This window comes from Mixophyes fleayi, chromosome 7 (assembly GCF_038048845.1).
Source record: "Mixophyes fleayi isolate aMixFle1 chromosome 7, aMixFle1.hap1, whole genome shotgun sequence".
Taxonomy (NCBI): Eukaryota; Metazoa; Chordata; class Amphibia; order Anura; family Limnodynastidae; genus Mixophyes; species Mixophyes fleayi.
In genome coordinates, this window is record NC_134408.1 from 36,642,326 (window position 1) to 36,661,016 (window position 18,691).

Sequence of the window (18,691 nt, forward strand, 5' to 3'; positions counted from 1 at the left end):
CTGGTGTCCATAATGAGCCCTAGGAAAACCATGCGTTGACACGGAACCATCTGGGATTTCCTTAAGTTTATTAGCCATCCATAGCCCTCGAGAACTGCCAAGGTGAGGGATAAGTGATGACGTAAGCAATTCTCTGTGGAGAATTTGATGAGCAGGTTGTCCAAATAAGGCACGACCTGAATTCCTTGAAGGTGAAGACATGCTGCCATAACTGACATGATCTTCGTGAAAACCCTCGGAGCTGTTGAGAGGCCGAAGGGGAGGGCCCAAAACTGATAGTGGGAGGATCCCACCGAGAATCTTAGGAAAGACTGATGGTGGATCCAAATCGGAATGTGGAGGTATGCGTCCTTTATGTCTATGGACGCCATAAACTGATCCTTCTCTTAGCCATTTACCACCGACCTTAGGGACTCCATCCGAAAATTGTCCACAAGTAAGAGCACACTGAGGCCCTTTAAGTTTAGGATGGGTCGAAAGGAGCCGTCCGGCTTCTTGACCAGAAACACGTTTGAATAAAACCCCTGTCCTTTCTGGTAATCTGGGACCCTGCAGATAACTTTTTGTGAAAGAAGAGAGGCGACACAATCCTGTATTGCCTGACTTCTTGAAGGATCTCGGGGTAGCGGAGTTATGAAGAAACAATGTGGAACCGGGCCCAGCAGGTCTATCCTGTACCCCTCTGATATAATGCCCCGAATCCAAGGATCTTGGGAGGACGCTGTCCACTGTTCCTGAAACAACGACAGACGTCCCCCCATTGGTGCCCCCTCTAGAACAGAGTGGTCGTCAGGACGCAGGCCTCTCCTGGGTCTTGGAGGCCTGGCGCCTAGCTGCAAACGAGGATCTCCCCCTGGCAGAGGAGCCTCGAGAATTGGGCTGTCTGCCTCTAAAGGACTGTCCTCTAGGTACGGAGGTCCCCCAAAAGGGCTGACGAAAGGAGCTGACCCGAGGGTTTCGGCTCCTGCTAGGGAATACCGGCAAGGAAGAGCTTTTACCCCCTGTTGCCTGGGAGATCAGGGTATCCAATTCCGGGCCGAACAAACCTGCTGCAGAAAAAGGAATGGTTTCCACAGACTTTTTTGATTCCGCATCTCCTTTCCAGTATTTCAGCCATAACGTTCTTCTTGCTGAAATAAACGCAGCCTGAATAGAAGAGGATACAGCCGCTGTGTTCTGGGCCGCCTCATAAAGGTACCCCGATGCCTCCTTCAAATGCAAAGCCAGGGGAAGTAAATCAGAGTCCTGCAAGGCTTCTGCCAGCTGGTCTGCCTATGCTTCAATGGCTCAAGCCACCCAAGCTGAAGCAAATGTGGGCCTAAAGGAAGAACCCGCAGCCGCAAATATAGATTTCAGCTGGGATTCCACTCTGCGGTCATTGACATCCTGCAGAGATGCAGAACCTGGAGCTGGACGTAAAGTGTGTCTGGCCAATCAGGCTATTGGAATATCCACTTTTGGAATACTCTCCCAGCGAACCACATCTTCCTCCTGCAATGGATACAGGGAAGAGAACCTCTTATCAGGCTGTTTCCAGGCTCCTTCTGCAATATCCTTAAATTCTACGGAAGGGGGAAAACGGATAGCCTTTCTTTTGGCCTTCTTAAATAGACTTCTGTCTCTAGGAGTAGTATCCTCCGGTTCTGGGAGGTCCAACGCTTGTCTCACTGCTAAAACCAAATCATTAATAAATTGGCTTTTAGAGCTTTCTTCCTGTCCCAAAGGTTGAACCTGGTCAGGATCAGAATTAATTTCCCCCTCTTCCTCTGAAAACTCCTCAGAGTCTGAAAGGACCATAAGGGTATTATCAGATCTAGGCCTCCTTCTTTTAGCAGGCGGAATGTTTGGGGATTCAAGTAACTGGTTTAGTTTATCCAAACCCTTTATAAATGCTGCAGACCATGCCGGTTCTGTGGGAACAGGGGCTTGGTCTGTATGAGAAGAGGAAGGTCCTGGTATAGACGTTCCCATAGAACCTGTGTAACAGGGAGGCCCCACTGAGTACTAGTATTATTAGCCATCGAAGTAGCCACAGTAGATAGCAATTGATTAGATTGAAAAACCATCTGTGCTAAAGAGGAAACCGACTGTCAGGGAGGTCACCCAGGCCGGTTCCTCAGTCAAAGGGGCTGAAATATGCTGGGCCTGCGCAGGGGGGACCCCTGCCTCGCAGACAGAGCAGAGCGCCAGCGGGTCCCTCTGCCCACAAGGTAATTTTACATTACATTTAGAACATGTAAAATATTTAGCAATAGGGCCCTTTCCCTTATCTGACATTTCTTAATAAAGGAAGGCACACCAAACACACAGACTTAAATTGTTAAATTTAGCTGAGTAGAGAGAGAGATATAAATGTGTGGAGAGAAAAATGTAAAACTACAAGTAATTAACTAATCTAGATATAAAAGTTGTACTTGTAATATTTTAAACACAATATAATACTTAAGCAAGTAGGAGAACTATAATATAACCCCTACTAGCCCACTTGTACAGAGCAATACAGAGTATGTGTTTAAATAAATCAGATACTTAGCCCATAGGCCAAACAGGGGAGAAGCCCAACAGCAGTATCCTGGTGCCGGCTCCCTCAGATCTGTTCTCTCTTCCCGGGCTTCTCCTTGGCGCCAGAAGACTGGGATAAAACATCTCTCTCTCTGGAAGGAGGGGGGAGCTCTATGTGTTAGCCCCCCCCTTCAGTAATGCTGCCTCTGCAGCGATTCTGTGTTCAAATAAAAAATTAAAAGTATTATGTGGCAGAGTAGTGGAGACCTCCAGTGGAGGTCTCCGCAGCGGATAATAGCTGATGCCCCCTCCTATGTATGAGGGGGGATCCTGGTATAGCCCCCTTTTCCTCTCCTCAGTTTTCCAAGATGGCCACCGCCAATGCAATATCCGATAACCAGCGCTCTATGCCTGCAGTGGCAGCGCCGGTTATCGGGGAGGCTCCAGGAGTGACAGCGGTCCACACTGTAAGAAGGCAGAAATCTAGCCAGACCAAAGGATCTAGAATAGTAAGCCCTCTTCTTACACCATTTTATATATACATGCCAGATGCGGTGGCAGATCCTGGCCGAAAGTGGCTTCCTGGCACTCAGGAGGGTGCCTACCACACCCCCCGAGAACCCTCTCGCTTTCCACAGACTGGATTCGAAGGCTCTGCCATCAAATTCAGCCGGTTCAGATTTAGATGCAAGAAAGGTCCCAGGGTCAGTAGATGGCTCCGTAGCCCTACTGGAGTTACCAGAAAGACTGGCATTGTTAGGACGTCCACTGCACTGTCAGTGGACCTCTTGATCTTGTGCAGAACTCTGGGACTTCCCTGCCTTTTGTTCGGTTGTCCTCCAACTACCACCCGCTGAGGACTTACTTCCTCCGCTGGTACTTCCAACAAAAGAAGGACCCTGCCTGCTTCCTCCGAATGTCCCACCAAAGACATCTGGGGTGGATCCATGCGTAGGTTAGGGTCACGAAAGATGTCACCATCTTTCTTAGCAGCTCCAAAGACCTGGGTACTGATAGCTTCTTGCCTGACAGGACCTGCCTATCCACTCCATCAGGGACCTTAACCTGTCCTGTGGAGGAAACATTCTGCTGCGTGCCAAGTCCCTTACTAGTCCCAAGAAACTCATTCTTAGACAAGGGATTCCCTGGCTTCTGCACCACAATTGGGTTTGATTAAAACCCTTTCCTTCTCTGGTACCTCCAAACCTGTATAGCTTTGTTTAAACGAAGCCAATCGGCAGCCATGAGCTCTCTCTGTTTTGACTAAGGACAGTGAGGAATACAGTTAATGAAAACTTGAGACGAACTGGCCCCATGATTCTATCATGATATCCTGGACCTACCCGTCCGCCGAGGACTCCGTCTACTGCTGGGCGAACCCAAGCAGTCGTCCTCCCACCACACCCGCTGTGACCAGAGGCGGGTGGTAGTCATGCTTCTGGGTCTATCCGGCAGCTTAGCAGAAGGGGCCTTTCCTGCTGCAGGGGCAAAGGATGACCTTCCTCTACGGGACTGTCTCCTGGTTCCAACGGCCCCTGAACTGGTAGTCTGGCCTCTGCCAGACCCGCCCCCGTAAAAAGGCTGTCTGAAAGAGCTAAACCTAGGCCTAACCCTAGGTTTTGGAGCATCTACAGGCAAGGACGTCTCTTACCCCCTGAAGCCTGTAAAATCCAGGAGTCCAACTCTGGACCAAATAGCATCCCACCCGTATACGGGATGGATTCTAACGCCTTTTTTGACTCTGAATCCGCATTCCAAGTCCTTCTAGCTTCTATAGCTGTAGCCGAAATAGACGATGACATGGAGGCCGAATTGTGGGCCGCTTCATATACGTAGCCTGCTGCTTCCTTCAGCTGCATGGCCAGAGGCTGAAGATCTGAATTCTGCAGAGCGGACTCTAACTGCCCTGCCCAGACTTCCATAGCCCTTACTACCCAGGTAGCAGATAATGCTGGTCTGAGGCTAGTACCGACGGCCAAGAAGACCGACTTCAGCAGGGATTCTAATTTACGGTCGGTCGCGTCCTGTAAGGCCGCTGACCCAGGTACAGGTAGTGTGGTCTGGCGAACCAATCTCGCCACAGGCGCATCCACCTTCGCCACTTGTTCCCAGCGGGTCATATCCTCCTCTTGGAGAGGATATAACGAGCCAAACTTCTTTGGCATAGAGAACCTTTTATCTGGATATTTCCAAGAGGCCTCTACCATATCTCTCAACTCAGCTGAGGGAGGGAACCTGACCACCTGTTGACACGCTTTTTTAAAGAGAGAGCGGTCCAAGGACTGCGTCTCCTCCACTTCAACAGATCCCAGGGTCTGACGAACTGCTTTAACCAGATCGTCCATACCCTGGTGTCTAAAGTTTCCTTCTGACTCTATTATGGACAAGTCTGAATCGTCCACCCATTCCCCTTCCTCCTCTGAGGAACTCTCAGAGTCAGACACTGACCACAGCGCCTTAGCTGGTCTACGTCTTTTAATACTACGTTTATGTCTGGGATTCTCCAGAAGTTGGTTAAGTCGGTCCAGGCCTTTAGCCACTGCTGACCAACCCACCTCTCCTATCTGGGATCCCCCTAAGGGGGCCGGGGAGGGATTTAATCCAACCCCTGGGGAAAATGACTCCTCTGTCATTCCTCCTGTTATACCCTGAGAAGCCACTGATGTAGATGGAATCTCTACAGGTTTCGATAACAGTTTAACAAGGGTATCAACCCCTTGTGACAGGGTAGCCGCCCATTCGGGGGGTTCTACCGTCCGAATGGAGCTGTCTTTAGGCTGCAGTTTCACAGGAGCCACAGTGCAAGCAGCACAGAGTCCCCCCTAATCCAGCCGTTCCCCTGTTAATTTAACATTATATTTTGAACAGACAATAGGTTTGGTGCATGCTGTTTTACTTTTATCTGCCATCATAAGAAAAAGAAAACTGAATCACGTCTCATATACACAAACACTTCTCCAGAAATTATCAGAAAATACAGATTAAGTTATTTAACATATCATAGTATTTCTGACTACATAAGACAGGTTTGGAGAACTTTCTAGTTTTCTCTAAACAACAGTTCTCTCAACACATCAAAGTCTTAGTTAATACACATGTATACATATGCACACATACACACAGAAGAAACTAAGTGATACTTAGCGGGGAAGATATGTGTCAGCAATGCACTTCTCTCCAAATGACTGCTGCATCTGTCCTCCTTTTGAACTTTGGCGCCCAAACGGATCTTCCACGTGCTCACTCAGCATTGGTGTTCCTCAAACACAATCCCCTAACACTGGAATCTCCTTCTGTGTTTTTCATTAACAGCGATCTGCCCTTTCTGTATTTAGGGGAAATCCTGTTAGAATGTGTTCCCCGCACAGCGCTATCACTAGCGCACACTAGCGCACCATCCTTCAAGCTCCCCTATCCTCCCAGGAGGGGACTTGGTATACTCCAGCTGGCTCCCGGGGAACGGCAGCAGTAATGGCGCTTTCTGCCTAATGGCAGCGCCCGTCCTGCTATCAGCGGGGAGAGTCTCTTGTCGACTTCTTCCCACTGTTTGAGAAGCGCTTTCCGTCCTCTGTCTGCGGGGCCGCCCCCGCTAGCAGGCGCTTCTCCCACGAGTCAGCTCTGTTGCAAACAGAGTCTCTCGCTGCTATCAACAAAACAAACTTTGAAAAGAAAGAAAAAAACCTATTAGCAGTGAACAGCGTTCACTGAGGAGCTCTTCTGATGCACAGCCCTTCTCCTAGGGCACCCAATTCAAACTGAGGTATGTGGGGAATTGGTGGGAGGGATATGCTGTCAGCAGGAAGAAAGTTAACTCTTTAGGTGCCAGACTCCTCCCCTCCCTACTCAACCCCATGGTTAAGCAGTGTCCCCCAGATGGATGAAAGAGAAAAGGATTTCACGTTAAGTACAAAAATCTTATTTCTCACTCAGCCATGCTTTGGGTGTTGTTGTACATACCAAGAATTCCTGGGCCTGCCCATTGCTACGATAATCGCCCAAAGGCCCTCCCTCTTTACCTATTTTAGCACCTGAAATAACAGTTACTGGCAGGAGCAGACAGATCATTTGGAAATTAGGGGCCAACGTGAAGTCAACTAGACATGCCTGCAAATACATTGTACTGGAGCAGGAGAACTCCATGTGGTTTAACAGAGATGGCATCATGTTGACGCCTAGTTCAACCTTATCAGACCACCAGCTGCTTACACGCTTCACAGTAAAGAGACCATTCCCAAGGATGAAGGGTTTGCCTCCTGAGGGAGTCAGTTTCCCAGTTTTATACATCTGGCATGAAGACTGCTGTGTAGCTGGAACGTTCTGTTCGCACCCAACTGTTCCACTTTGAAGTCATCTCGATTTGCAACACCCTCAAATGGAACTGCAAATTGCACCGTCTCATAGGTGGAAACCATTTTTATACAGACCAACATACACAGGTGAACAGACACCTGTGAGTTAGTAGGAACTTCACCAGTGCCTGTAAAGAGTTTTTTGTCCACTGGTAAGAACGCCTTCTGCTGACAAGTGTGGAACAGAAAGCCCAGGATGATTACCCAGGGGTCAGGTTAGATTTCCTGTAGTTGATAAAACCGTCAATCTCTAAAACCTGGCCATCCCCCAAACATGGGCCTGAAGCAAGGCCAAAGAGTTCACTTTGATCTGCAGATCATCCAGGTAAGGGATGACTATCACCCCTTTGGATCCAAAAAGGGCTGCCATGATCTTTGTGAACACTGTTGGTGCGGTCACCAGGCCAAAGGGCAGGGCCTTAAATTAATAATGATGGTATTCCCAGACTGGAACATGCAAGTATGCTTCCTTAATGTCCAAGAACAACAGGAACGCATCTCATTCCATGCTGTTGATGACCGAACTCAAAGACTTTCTATAGAACTCATCTACCCACAACTGCACGGTTAAGAATTTCAGGTTCAGTTGAAATCAAAAGGAGCCATCCAGCTTCTGTATCAAGGAGAGATTTGAGAGGAAAAAAAAAAAAAAAAAAAAAAAAAAAAAACTTAGGGCAGGGGTAGGCAACCTGCGGCTCCCCCAGGTGTTGTGAAACTACAAGTCCCAGCATGCTTTGCCAGTAGGATTTGTAGTTTCACAAACACCTGAAGAACCGCTGGTTGTCTACCCCTGACTTAGGGCTATAGGAAGACCTGTGGTGAAAAAGCAACTGGGCGGGGTTGCCAGGAGAACTATTATGTATCCCTGACTTATGATGAACCATTAGTACCAGAAGAAAACAGGAGTTCCCGGGTAGCTGCGTTCTGCCTATCTCAAAACAGCTTTAAGCTGTAACCTAGCAGAGTTTAAAGGGAGGCCCTGCCGCCATGCGAACAGTCCTAAGGGTGGCCTCAGTTTTTTTATCTGTGCAACCAATGAAGGTAGGGTAGTGTTAGGAATTGGAAGTGATGGTTTTGGATGGGCGAGCATGCACCTTGGTCTCATATTTTCCAAAATCCGCACTAAGGAGTGGATAGATGGACTGCGATCTGCCCGAGACCTGAAATCTACACTTAGGTCTAGCCCACACCTTATTAATTAGGTCTTCCAACTGAATGGATAAGTGAAACGAAAGTCTCCTTTTCCTCTTGAATAGCGAACTGTCCAGAATCTGATTCCTTGTTGTCAATCTCTAGTGTCTACCTAACGGCATGTACTACATCATCCACTCCCTGCTTTCTGTAGGAATCCTCGTCAGGACATCAGGAAAACTCAGGTTCAGAGACTTCCGTGAAACAGACCTGGTGGCGGTTATCAGGATCCTCTACAAGGAAAAGGATACCTGAACTAAGCACTGCACTGACTTGAGTTCAGGGCCGCTAGCCAGGTGTTGTAAGGGCAGAACATGAAAAGGTCCTGTAAATAAGACACAGGGGAGGAAAATACACAGCCGGAGGCTGCCTTGAAACTAGCAGAAAAGGGAGCATTCTTGCTCTGCTCCCTAGAGCGTTTTGTGTCAGCTCTAAAACAGCCTGGGTCAGAGACCAGGCTGGCTCTGCCATCTCCGTGTCACAGGTCCGCTACCTCATATGCCTGTCACAGGGCATGCACCCCAGACTGGGCACAAGCTAATTTATAGTGGAACAAGCAAAAATCTTTGCCACAGTCCCAGCTCCTGGTGGAGTACTTCCCATCCCAGACAGCAAAAAAATTAGGGAAGAAAAAAAGGACAGAATTTTCAGAAACTTCAATCAAACTGCCTGCAGGGAGTCATGTAACACTGTTGCAAATACCTGCGATGGTAGATTTGTTATATTTCCTGGTAATATATATATATATATATATATATATATATATATATATATATATATATATATATATATACATATATACACACACACACACCTCTTGTAACTAGTGACATCACTGAAGCATTGAGGTCATTAGTTTCTAGTTATAGGGCTTTCATTGGCAAGGTAAAGTCACACAAATACTTGAACAAAAGTAAATCAAACTTACCTGGAACAACCTTTAAGACAGGATTTTTGCATTTCGTCTACTGTATACCGAAGGAATTCATGAGCGTCTTCTTGACTTCCATAACGGAAATGTTTTGCAATGCCTAAAAAGCACAGGTAAATCAGTAAGTCTTACTTCATCAGCAGCAATTACTATATCATCATTATTATTATACTACCGATTAGCCAAGTAAGCTGCACTGTATCACAATGTACAGCATAATATATGTACTAATAAAGTACAAGGCTATTCCCTTCACATGTTTATTCCATATACATATAATCCATGCAAGTTTACAAAAATGTATATACAGAATAAAAAGCCAGCTCACCCCCCCCCCCCTTCCTCCACATCTTGTGAGTACTTCTCAAGCTGCCTTCCAAAACATAAAAAAAAAAAAAAACAGGATGGGAAATACTGAGTTCGTAATGGAGTACTTCCAGTAAAAGAAACAATCATGAGATAATTAGCATTTTTCCTCTTCAATCCTCCATGGCAGCTTTTACAATGGAAGGTACCCAAGATATACACATGGGGTGGGAGGGGGATGAAGAACAAATTACAATATGCTACATAAAGTGTTTAGAACAAATTACAATATGCTACATAAAGTGTTTAATGGCTGAAGAACATTTATGCCAATATGAGAATCTCCCGATGGCATAGTATCAAGGTGATAAAGACTATAAAAAGGTACTGAAAGTTTCTTCTCTTTCTCATCTTTAGATTGTGGAATGAAAGCGGAAAGCACTACTTCTTCATTGATGTGAAATGTAGATACTACATTTGGTAGAAAAAGCATAATTGGCTCTCAACACCACTCTCTGAACACATTCAGGAAGTGTCCCTTGTACCATAGTGCCTGTAATTCCACAATTCTCCTATAAGAAGTCACTAAAAATAACACTTTTAAAGTCATCCATTACACCAGTACTTCTTGTAGTGGTTCAAAGAGGTCCTCCATTTGGATATAGATATTGAGGTCTGACAACCATTTTTTGGCTTGGGAAGAAAAAAAAAAAATTAAAAAATAAAAAAATAAATAAAAGAAAAAGAATAATCAGTTCTTTTGCTGGTATCCAACAAGACACCTGGCCACACTAAAATTGTAAGTGTTAGCTCTAAGATAAGTCCTTCTTGTAAGAAGTCCAAGATGTGTGGAATGGACAATGAAGTTGGATTAACTTTAGACTCACACAAAGATACAAATCTTTTCCATATTCTAAAAGTAGAACATGTAAGAATTATTTTCCTACCTTGCAGGAGTATACTAACCACAGATTCTGAGACTGATTTTTGAGCAACTGCCACTCAATCTTCAAACTACTAAATTTACCCAATTTCTGTAATGGATACTGGAAAACAGATTGCTAGTTTCCAAGAGATTTAGGTGCAATTTCTTTAGATTTCTGCAACCATGCACCTTGTGTTATATTTTTTTTGAAGATGTGCAACCCATCCTGTTGCACTGGATTAACCACTCCAGCCCTGAAAGTGACATTCATTGCCATTCATACTGGGCTTCTCCGCAGTTTGAGCGATCTCTCGGCCGTCTCTCATCTAAACTTGTTTGTGATTCCATTCTCCAGTGCGAGATCATGCATTTGTCAACTTGCCCATTGATTTACTCCTATTGAGAAAAGTATTCCCCAAAAGCCACAGTCCTTTTATTCATCGCTGTCTGATAATAAAGCCAAAATTGGCATTATTATTATTATTCATTTTTATTTATAAGGCGCCCGCAGCGCCGTACAGAGACAAACAAATTACAATACAATGGGAGACAGCACAGTACAGTAAACACAGCAACTCAGTAAGAGGGCGGGGAAGGGGCAGGGAAGATCCGCAAACGACGGGGCCCAAGAAGGAGGGCGCGGAAAACAGGGAGACCCCTAGGGGGGAGAAGGGAGCGAAAGTGGACGTGGGGTGGAGGACCCTCGAGGAGGAGGGCTAAGTACATGGAGAGCAGAGTTAGAAGTGGTGGAAACAGGAGGAGAGATGGCCCTGTTCAGATGAGCGTACAATCTAAGGGGAGGGGTTGCTGTTGCAAGGTATGCTTTACCTGGGCTGCTCAACAGCTATTACTTTCGACTTGTCCACTATGTGGATATCATACAGATAAAGCCATATCTTGACTCCCCGTTTCCTTAATACTGCTACCAATGTCACTAGCCCTTTGGTAAAAGTCCTCAAAGAGCAGGCTGGTGAATTGAAAACGCTCCCCATTTTGCAGAATGAGTTATTTCTTGTGCTGCATTGCTACAGGAGCATGAAAGTAGGAATCCTGAAGATCTGAAGTCTCATTTGCTGGTGGCCCTTATAAGGGAATTCCAAATGCATTCAATAATGCTTGGCATGTACAAATGTGTTGCATCTTCTCAAATACAAAGCCTTGCAAAAGGCCCCTGAAGCTTTAGGGGCCTATTTAAGAAGCTCCTAATTATTTTGGGGGGACAAACGCAATATATTGATGATCCCAGCTATTTATAACTAAAGTATTGCAGCAGATGTCCCATTGTTATCGAATACAACACCAATTCCCACAGGTTTCTATGGAGTCTGCTATTTTTTCATGCCAAAAGACAACAACAACGGTTCATCGAGAAGGGCTGTGATCAGCTTTTTAGTGATGATAGAAGAGGAAGAGTTACTCACGTCTCAGGTCATTGATAACACTTGTAGGCTTGATGACATTGCCGGAGTTGGACAGAGCCTGAGCTATGTGAGACTGCATCACACACATCATACAGAAATCGTGTTCAAGACCTAAAAGCAAATGAATTTAAAAAAAATAATAGAAGAAAAATAGAGAAAAAATAAATAAAAAGATAAGTATCAGGAAGAAAATGGCTGCCTTATATATAAATATTACTGTGATTTATAAGATACTTTAACTATTGACCAAATCAATGTTTTCTACTAAGACAATCTAGGTTTAAGTAGGCAGCCTGCAGCCGTTGTGGCAGGCAAGGTATGCTGAGACCTCCACAACAGCTGGAGAGCTACATGTAGCCAAGGCCTAGGCTCCCTAGCTGGCAATGCACAATGGAAGAAATTGCTCAGGAATGCAAAATGTCCATCAACTCTATAATAATGACAACATAGAACAAAATCACAGTGCCCTCTATACCCACGGGTAAGCAGTGTCCCCCATAGGATGTAAGAGAAAGATATTTTTGCAGTCATTTATAGCTTAAGTGGGAACACTTTCTATAGAATACCTTTTGTGCTTAAGTGACTGGATGTTACAAGCCTACAGCGATAAACTCTTTCAGAAGACCAGGAAGTAATACATTGGGCGCAGCTTACCCACACCCTCAACTGAATGAGCAAAGTATGCTCTGAGTAACGGAACAAAACAGGGGACTGTTGTGTCATGTGAAGCTTATATAGCCAAAAAGCTAAAGTAAACCATATATTTTTAATCTCCTTCAACAATTCATTTTTTGGCTTTGTACACTCTCATAAAAACCCCAAACATTTCTCTGCTGCTTTTTTTTATATCATTAACTGCTACAAAATTATTGATCGATGTATCCACTTGTATAACTGAGCTTATAACATGAATGCTCTATATGACATGACCAGTTCTGTCTTGTTCTCTGGTTTACAAAACAGCAATTGTTTGGCCACTTGGATTATATGGAGAGAAAAGCAAAGCTTTTGAATAACAAACATAAGAAAACCCAAATTATTAGCTCTTCTTAAATACATTCTTGATGCACAAGACACCAGTATTAGTGCACAAATGAATAGCTTATGGGGTGCAGTGGTTTAACATCAAACCTGCCACTGCAACATTCAAATGGTAAGATGTGGCTGTGAAGCTCACAATTCTAAGCTAATCATGGATATATACTTCTTTTAAGACAGGGATTTTGGTGGCAAATAAACACCATATTAGATGGAGGATCAAACACCTGTATGTTGACATTTTAGTTGACTGTTCACCCAAACTACTAAAACAGAGAAAAATTTTAAAAAACCCACTTCTCTGAGATTTAGTATTCAGATATTCAAGATGAGACATTTCTTTCATATGGTGCTGATGGATTATTTGGGTGTTGACAATTTTTAAAACACAATTTGGAGTGCTCCACCAAAAGAATGCTCAATATGGATTTAGACTTTAAAGAGAATTATTATTTGTGGCGGTAATTTCTGGACATTGATGTGGAGAAAATATATACCTGCCCAAAATGGTGGCTGTATCATCCAACTCCTGGGCTGCTCCTTGAGTCCAGGGCCAAAAAACTCCAAAATAGCTTGTAGGTGTTGAAGAGCAAGATAACGTGATTTGTTTGCTCTCCCAAGCCTTTGCTCACGCTCCTTATTTAAGGAAGGACTTAAGTGTCGCAGCACAGCAGGGCAAGTTTGCTGACACTGGCAAGGATTATAGTGGACAAGTTTAGCAATAGGTTGCAATCTTGCTTGAAGCCAGTGCTGCTTAGCATCAAGAACTTACAGCTAGAAATATTAAAGGAAACGGGAGATCAGAGTAGAAATTGAATTGAAAAAAGAAAAGCACTTTCCTCCAATTTCCCTCGCTGCAGGCTTTCAGTCAGGTCAAAGTATTCTGCTTCCCACTGGGGTCTATTTAAAGTCTGTTGACGTATGTATATAGGGCTAGTGAATGGGGGTAAAAAGGTGTCTCAATTTCTGGTATGAGAAGCGCCTATAGGACGCCATATGCAAAAATACACTACTGAAGAACTTATTTCTTAATAGTGATATTACAAACTACAACAGGAGCAGACAACCTCTTGCACTACAACTCCCACCATGCTATTACACTGAACAACAAGCAGAGAGTTGTCTTGCAGCAGATGACCAGCAGGTTATCCACCCCTGATCTACGCTGGCCCAGTTGCTTAAGAGAGAAGTATCTGAAGAGTCATACTCACAAGTCTTGGAGTGCTCTCGTGTGAGCATGTAGTTAGCAAGAGGAGCAGTGTATGTTAAACACTGCAGAACAGAGTTCACAAAGCAAGTATTGCCAAGGTTTTGGAGACCAGCTCCAACTTTTTGGATTCTCTGCCATCTGAATCTAAGTTTCTCTGCTGGAAAGAGTATCTTCTGCCCGTTTATGCCTTCACCAGGTACTGCCAATGCTGAAAAATACAGAAGGAGAAATGTTAATTGCTGGCAAGGAAAAGTTGTTCATTATGTGAATAGTATAGAATGATAGCACTAGCAAAGTGCACGCAAAATACAGAAAAGCCTTAATCACAGCGGATTACCCATCTGAAGAAAAATATAATACTCCATATAAGGCAAATTGGATTGTCTTTACATATTATTTAAGTACATAGATCTATTTTTTCCGATTTGCAAAGCACTTCAAAGTTCTACACATTAAAAAGTACCCTGTTTTCAATAAAAAATAATAAAAGTGCTCTGTCTTACAAAGAGTAAGATGTAGTTTACAGATACATTTTTTACACTCACTTTTGTTATGTGAGCCCCTTTTCATTTTCCTCCACTGGGCTGTGAAAGGAACAAAAAAAAGAAAAGAAAAGAAAAAAAAAAAAAAGCACACAGAGGGATTGCTGATCCCTATAGCGACATCTTCTGTTCACACAGCTTTGAATGTTAAGCAGAAGATATACATTATTAGTTTTCAAAGTATCAGTGTAAATATATATATTTTTTTAATTTAACTGGTACTTTGAAAAATAAGCAGCTAACACTTTAGCCCACTATATAGCTGCCTCTCCTATCTGTAGGTGTTTTTCCTATATTCTATTTCTCACAGTATAAAAGACTTTTAAAACCCAGGTTTTTATTACTCAAAGATGTGTTCGGTATCCAAAAATTATTTTAAGAAAAAGCAAATTTGTGATGAAACTTCATTAATATGCAGCACCATCTAGATGCCTTCTAGTGATCATTATTACATTATGAATGTGAAAAACTGAACTTGATGGGCAAGTGTCAATGATCATCTGTTTATTTTATCCATGGTGTCCTTCTGGTGTGTAAGCCATGTATTACTCCAGCGAGCAATAGGAGGAAGAGTTCTGGAGAGACGTTATAAAGGCTATAAGCAGGTGGGTTTTCTTTTGTACACATGAATTGGTTTGGGCTGCTTCACACTTGCACAGAGGCCACACCAGCAAATAAATGACAAGCAAATGTATAAGGGAGTACATAAGAGAAAAGTAATAAGTATATTTTAAACTGAAATAAAGTGGCATAAAGATAAAGAAAATATATATATATATATATTTTTTAAGATTAATAAGTCCATCTCTTTCCTATGAACATCAACATATTTTAAAGGGGGTTTTCAATTTACTACTGAATTTAACCAAACACCTGTCCTTATACCAGTGCTTTAGAGGGGGAGCTGGTATGGCACTCTCACGATTTACTGAATGTTTCTTCACTACAGAGGAACCTTGTTTTACCAGTAGTTTTATTTTAAAGGAAAAGTAATACTCATTTATTTTTATTTAAAACAAACCTTTTTTGTGAAAGCACTTTCATAAAGTTAATTTCCATGTCTATATTTATACTACAAAATATTTTGGACCACCTACAGTGACCGCAGTGTTTTCAAGTACCATTCAAATATAGAAAAAGACAAGGCTTGGGTACATAAATCATTGTGTTATTTAACTTTAAAACACTTCCTAGCATGGTTACAAGTATTTGAAACAAACTAAGGAAAATACTGCAAACAAGAGATATACATAAGTAAAAAAAAAAGTAAATCTGGATAAGAGACAGGTCTTATGGGCCTCATCCAGAGTTAGGAGCAACGCAAATAAAGAAAAAAAAAGGAGCAAATTTGCTCCTTGGCAAAGCCATGTTGCACTGCAGGGGGTGGGCAATTTATGCTACTTGCATAAGCTCCTAGTGATTTTCCTATATGCAAAAAATAAAATGCATTTGCACCCCTTAAATTGCAACATGGTTTGTTCTTGAGAAAATCTCTAAGTAAGACCCCATTGTGTTCAGATTAAAGGGTATAATTAGTTGGGAGTCACTGTGAAAAGTTAATGATATATGATATTGTTTGTTGTATATTACTATGTTTAATGAGAGAGGATATTGACAGTGCTACATTTGAAACAAACAAACAAAAAAAAAAAAGATTACATTCGTTACTTTTACATAATATTGTACTCCAAACATTCATTTAAAACAGAGTTTGAAAATAATACACTCTAATTTCCCATTTGCTGGGGGTGTGAACTGATGTACTGCTGTTCAACCTTTAAACAGACTGAGTGAGCACAAGTTAATATCAATGTATAAAGGATTCTTGCGAATTTGCATTCTTGTGGTGGTAGTGCATACATTTTGATTCATAACCTGAATCTGACAGGGGCGTACAAGCTATCGTGGCAGTAAGACTTGTTTCAAACAGCAAATGTGTATGTTAATAGCCTATGAGTTACAATCTCAAATTATTAATTAATTTCTTAATATTGTTTTTATCCCCTCCCCCCACACATGTATGTAAACACAATCTGTAGGGAATATAGGAATTACATTATCACTCCAATTTAATGACTTCATTGCAAGTAATTGCTTTGATGAACAAAGAGAAGTTTGAGTTTTCCAATGTGTTTTTTTAATGAAATATTAATTTTCTTATTATTGCAATTATGCAATAATTGATGTATACATGAAAAGCTTGGCATGTAATCTTATTAAAGGTTCTAAGCTCCTTCTATGGACCACCTATGTTATTCCATTTCATAAACATATTGCCTTTTATAAAGAACGATGAACAAATATTGTTGACTTCCCTATGAACAAATGAAAAGGAATTAAGGTCTGGCTTGTGTTTGTTTGTTTATGCTTACTGTCAAGTAATAAATGCAGAGCAAATGAAGGAAACTTGTTTGTGATGAAATCAGTTAGCGGATTACCCATTAAGGAAGATCCTTACTAGCGCATACTAAGTCATATGCATCTACTGATAGGGAAGCTAATTTTATGGCGATATTATTCAAAATCACCAAAAGAGAGCAGGGACAGTAAAGTAGCCACTTGCTGTTAATATCTCCTGTTTGAGATAAATATAATACAAGATTTTTTTTTGCCATTGCCCGTTGACAACCTACTTGATATTAGACTTAAGACTATCAGTACTGCTACTTGACCTAGGGATTGGAGCCCATTACAAGAACTTTATTAGCTTTTCGCGCCTAAAGGGCGATTCTGAACCACCTGGAATTTTAAATTAGGATTTGCATTGGTCATAAAGGAGAATATAAGTGGCTGAAACCTGTGTGGTAAAGAGATACTCTTTTCATTAGCGCTATAATTGCTTCCATTTGGGTCAGTTAAAATATGCTTATACTGCTTTATTTTTTTTAGAACACAGTATAATGGGGAGATTCAATTGCTGGCGAATTGGCACATGGACATTAATGGCCATTACTGTAGGAATCTCTGTTCATTATTCTGCACACCTCTATGGGGTGCGAGAAAAGATGAGCGAAGATTCCTGCCATAACATTGGCACAATGCGTCTCTGTGGACGTTCCGGAGACATCACGCACCAAATTGAATCCCCCCCATCCCCCCCAAAAAAAAAAAATATATACATAAATATATTTTTTTTAATTCAAAGCTAGAATAACCCAGCTTTTTTTTTTTTTTTTTTTATATATATGTCTTCTTACGGGGTTAAACTGCAGACTTTTCAGGAAAATAAGAGCTTGAATAGACGGCAGTACCAGGTACTGGTCCAACAGAGATTATAGCTAGGGCTGATACTACACCCTTAAGTGGCGAACCTGTGTCTATGTTTCCTGAAGATGGTGCCATGGACTTGCAAAGCTGGTTCCGGCATGGTGCAGTCTCTGGAGATACCTTATCTATTATGGTCATGGTTTGACACTGCAGAAATAAACACAAAAGAAATGTACTATTAGTATCAATAACACAGAAATTAAAAGGAACATATTGAGAACAAAGTGCAAATGGCATCCTAAGTGGTGTTAAAACTATGACATATTTTGGATGTTGGGTATCATTAACAATAACTACTTCCTAAGAAGAAAAGACATTATTCATACCGGTATATGCGCTGTTCACTTAGAATGTCCCCCCTCCCTTTTAGCCTATCAGCTTGTACATTATTACGGCCCTTAGAAACCAAAGTGCTGATGTTACTCAGGCACTAGATAGAAAATGACAAAAATGTACTCTTACACAGCAATGATCGATGCTGAATTTGAGAATCATGGATATCTATAACAAATATGTGAAAAACATTAGAACTGTAAGGAACTTATTAATAAGAAAAAAAAATGATGTGCTTCAGCCCACACAGATATCAACTATCATTTGTTTGTCTACAGTAATCAGTGCTCTTTGCACCATGTGATTAAATACACGCCATAATATAGCAATTACATCTTAAACCCTACTGCTGTCAAATGTGCATACTGAAAGCTTCACCCAATGAGGAAATTGGTAACTCTGAGGCACATGACAGCTGACTTTTCTAAACCTATTCCACAGTGTTCAAACTATTTGAGGCACAATCATGAAGACATTGGCACTTTGTAATGCATTTTATAATCCATCTTAGAATTGCAGTCTAATATGTTATACACAATAAAGTGTGACTATTGGCCTTAGATGTTAAGAAATCAAAGCAGTAGCACCTATAGGGTATCAATTAAGCAAAGTTATTTAGCAACAAGGGCATTTTGTAAGGGATGCTTCAACCAATTTTTATTTTACAAAGCAGCAA

The 18,691-nt window shown here is 42.2% G+C and overlaps 2 protein-coding genes across 3 annotated transcripts in view; one reads left to right on the top strand and one right to left on the bottom strand.

Moving 5' to 3' along the window:
• RSPH10B (radial spoke head 10 homolog B) overlaps positions 1–18,691 on the top strand; it is an 804,204-nt gene that overhangs the window by 684,508 nt on the left and 101,005 nt on the right. The window lies entirely within an intron of this gene.
• The window catches only part of USP42 (ubiquitin specific peptidase 42), a 51,163-nt gene that overhangs the window by 31,851 nt on the left and 621 nt on the right, over positions 1–18,691 (bottom strand). Inside the window, exons 1-5 of one of the 2 annotated variants that reach the window (XM_075179657.1) lie at positions 18,145–18,221; positions 17,727–17,829; positions 13,875–14,081; positions 11,626–11,736; positions 8,971–9,073 (exon numbers count right to left, since the gene is read on the bottom strand). In XM_075179657.1, the coding sequence (XP_075035758.1) occupies positions 8,971–9,073; positions 11,626–11,736; positions 13,875–14,081; positions 17,727–17,829; positions 18,145–18,177 (557 nt within the window). In that variant the 5' untranslated portion in view covers positions 18,178–18,221. Of the gene's footprint in view, positions 1–8,970; positions 9,074–11,625; positions 11,737–13,874; positions 14,082–17,726; positions 17,830–18,144; positions 18,222–18,691 lie in introns of those variants that run through there. The other variant, XM_075179658.1, reaches the window with a different exon arrangement.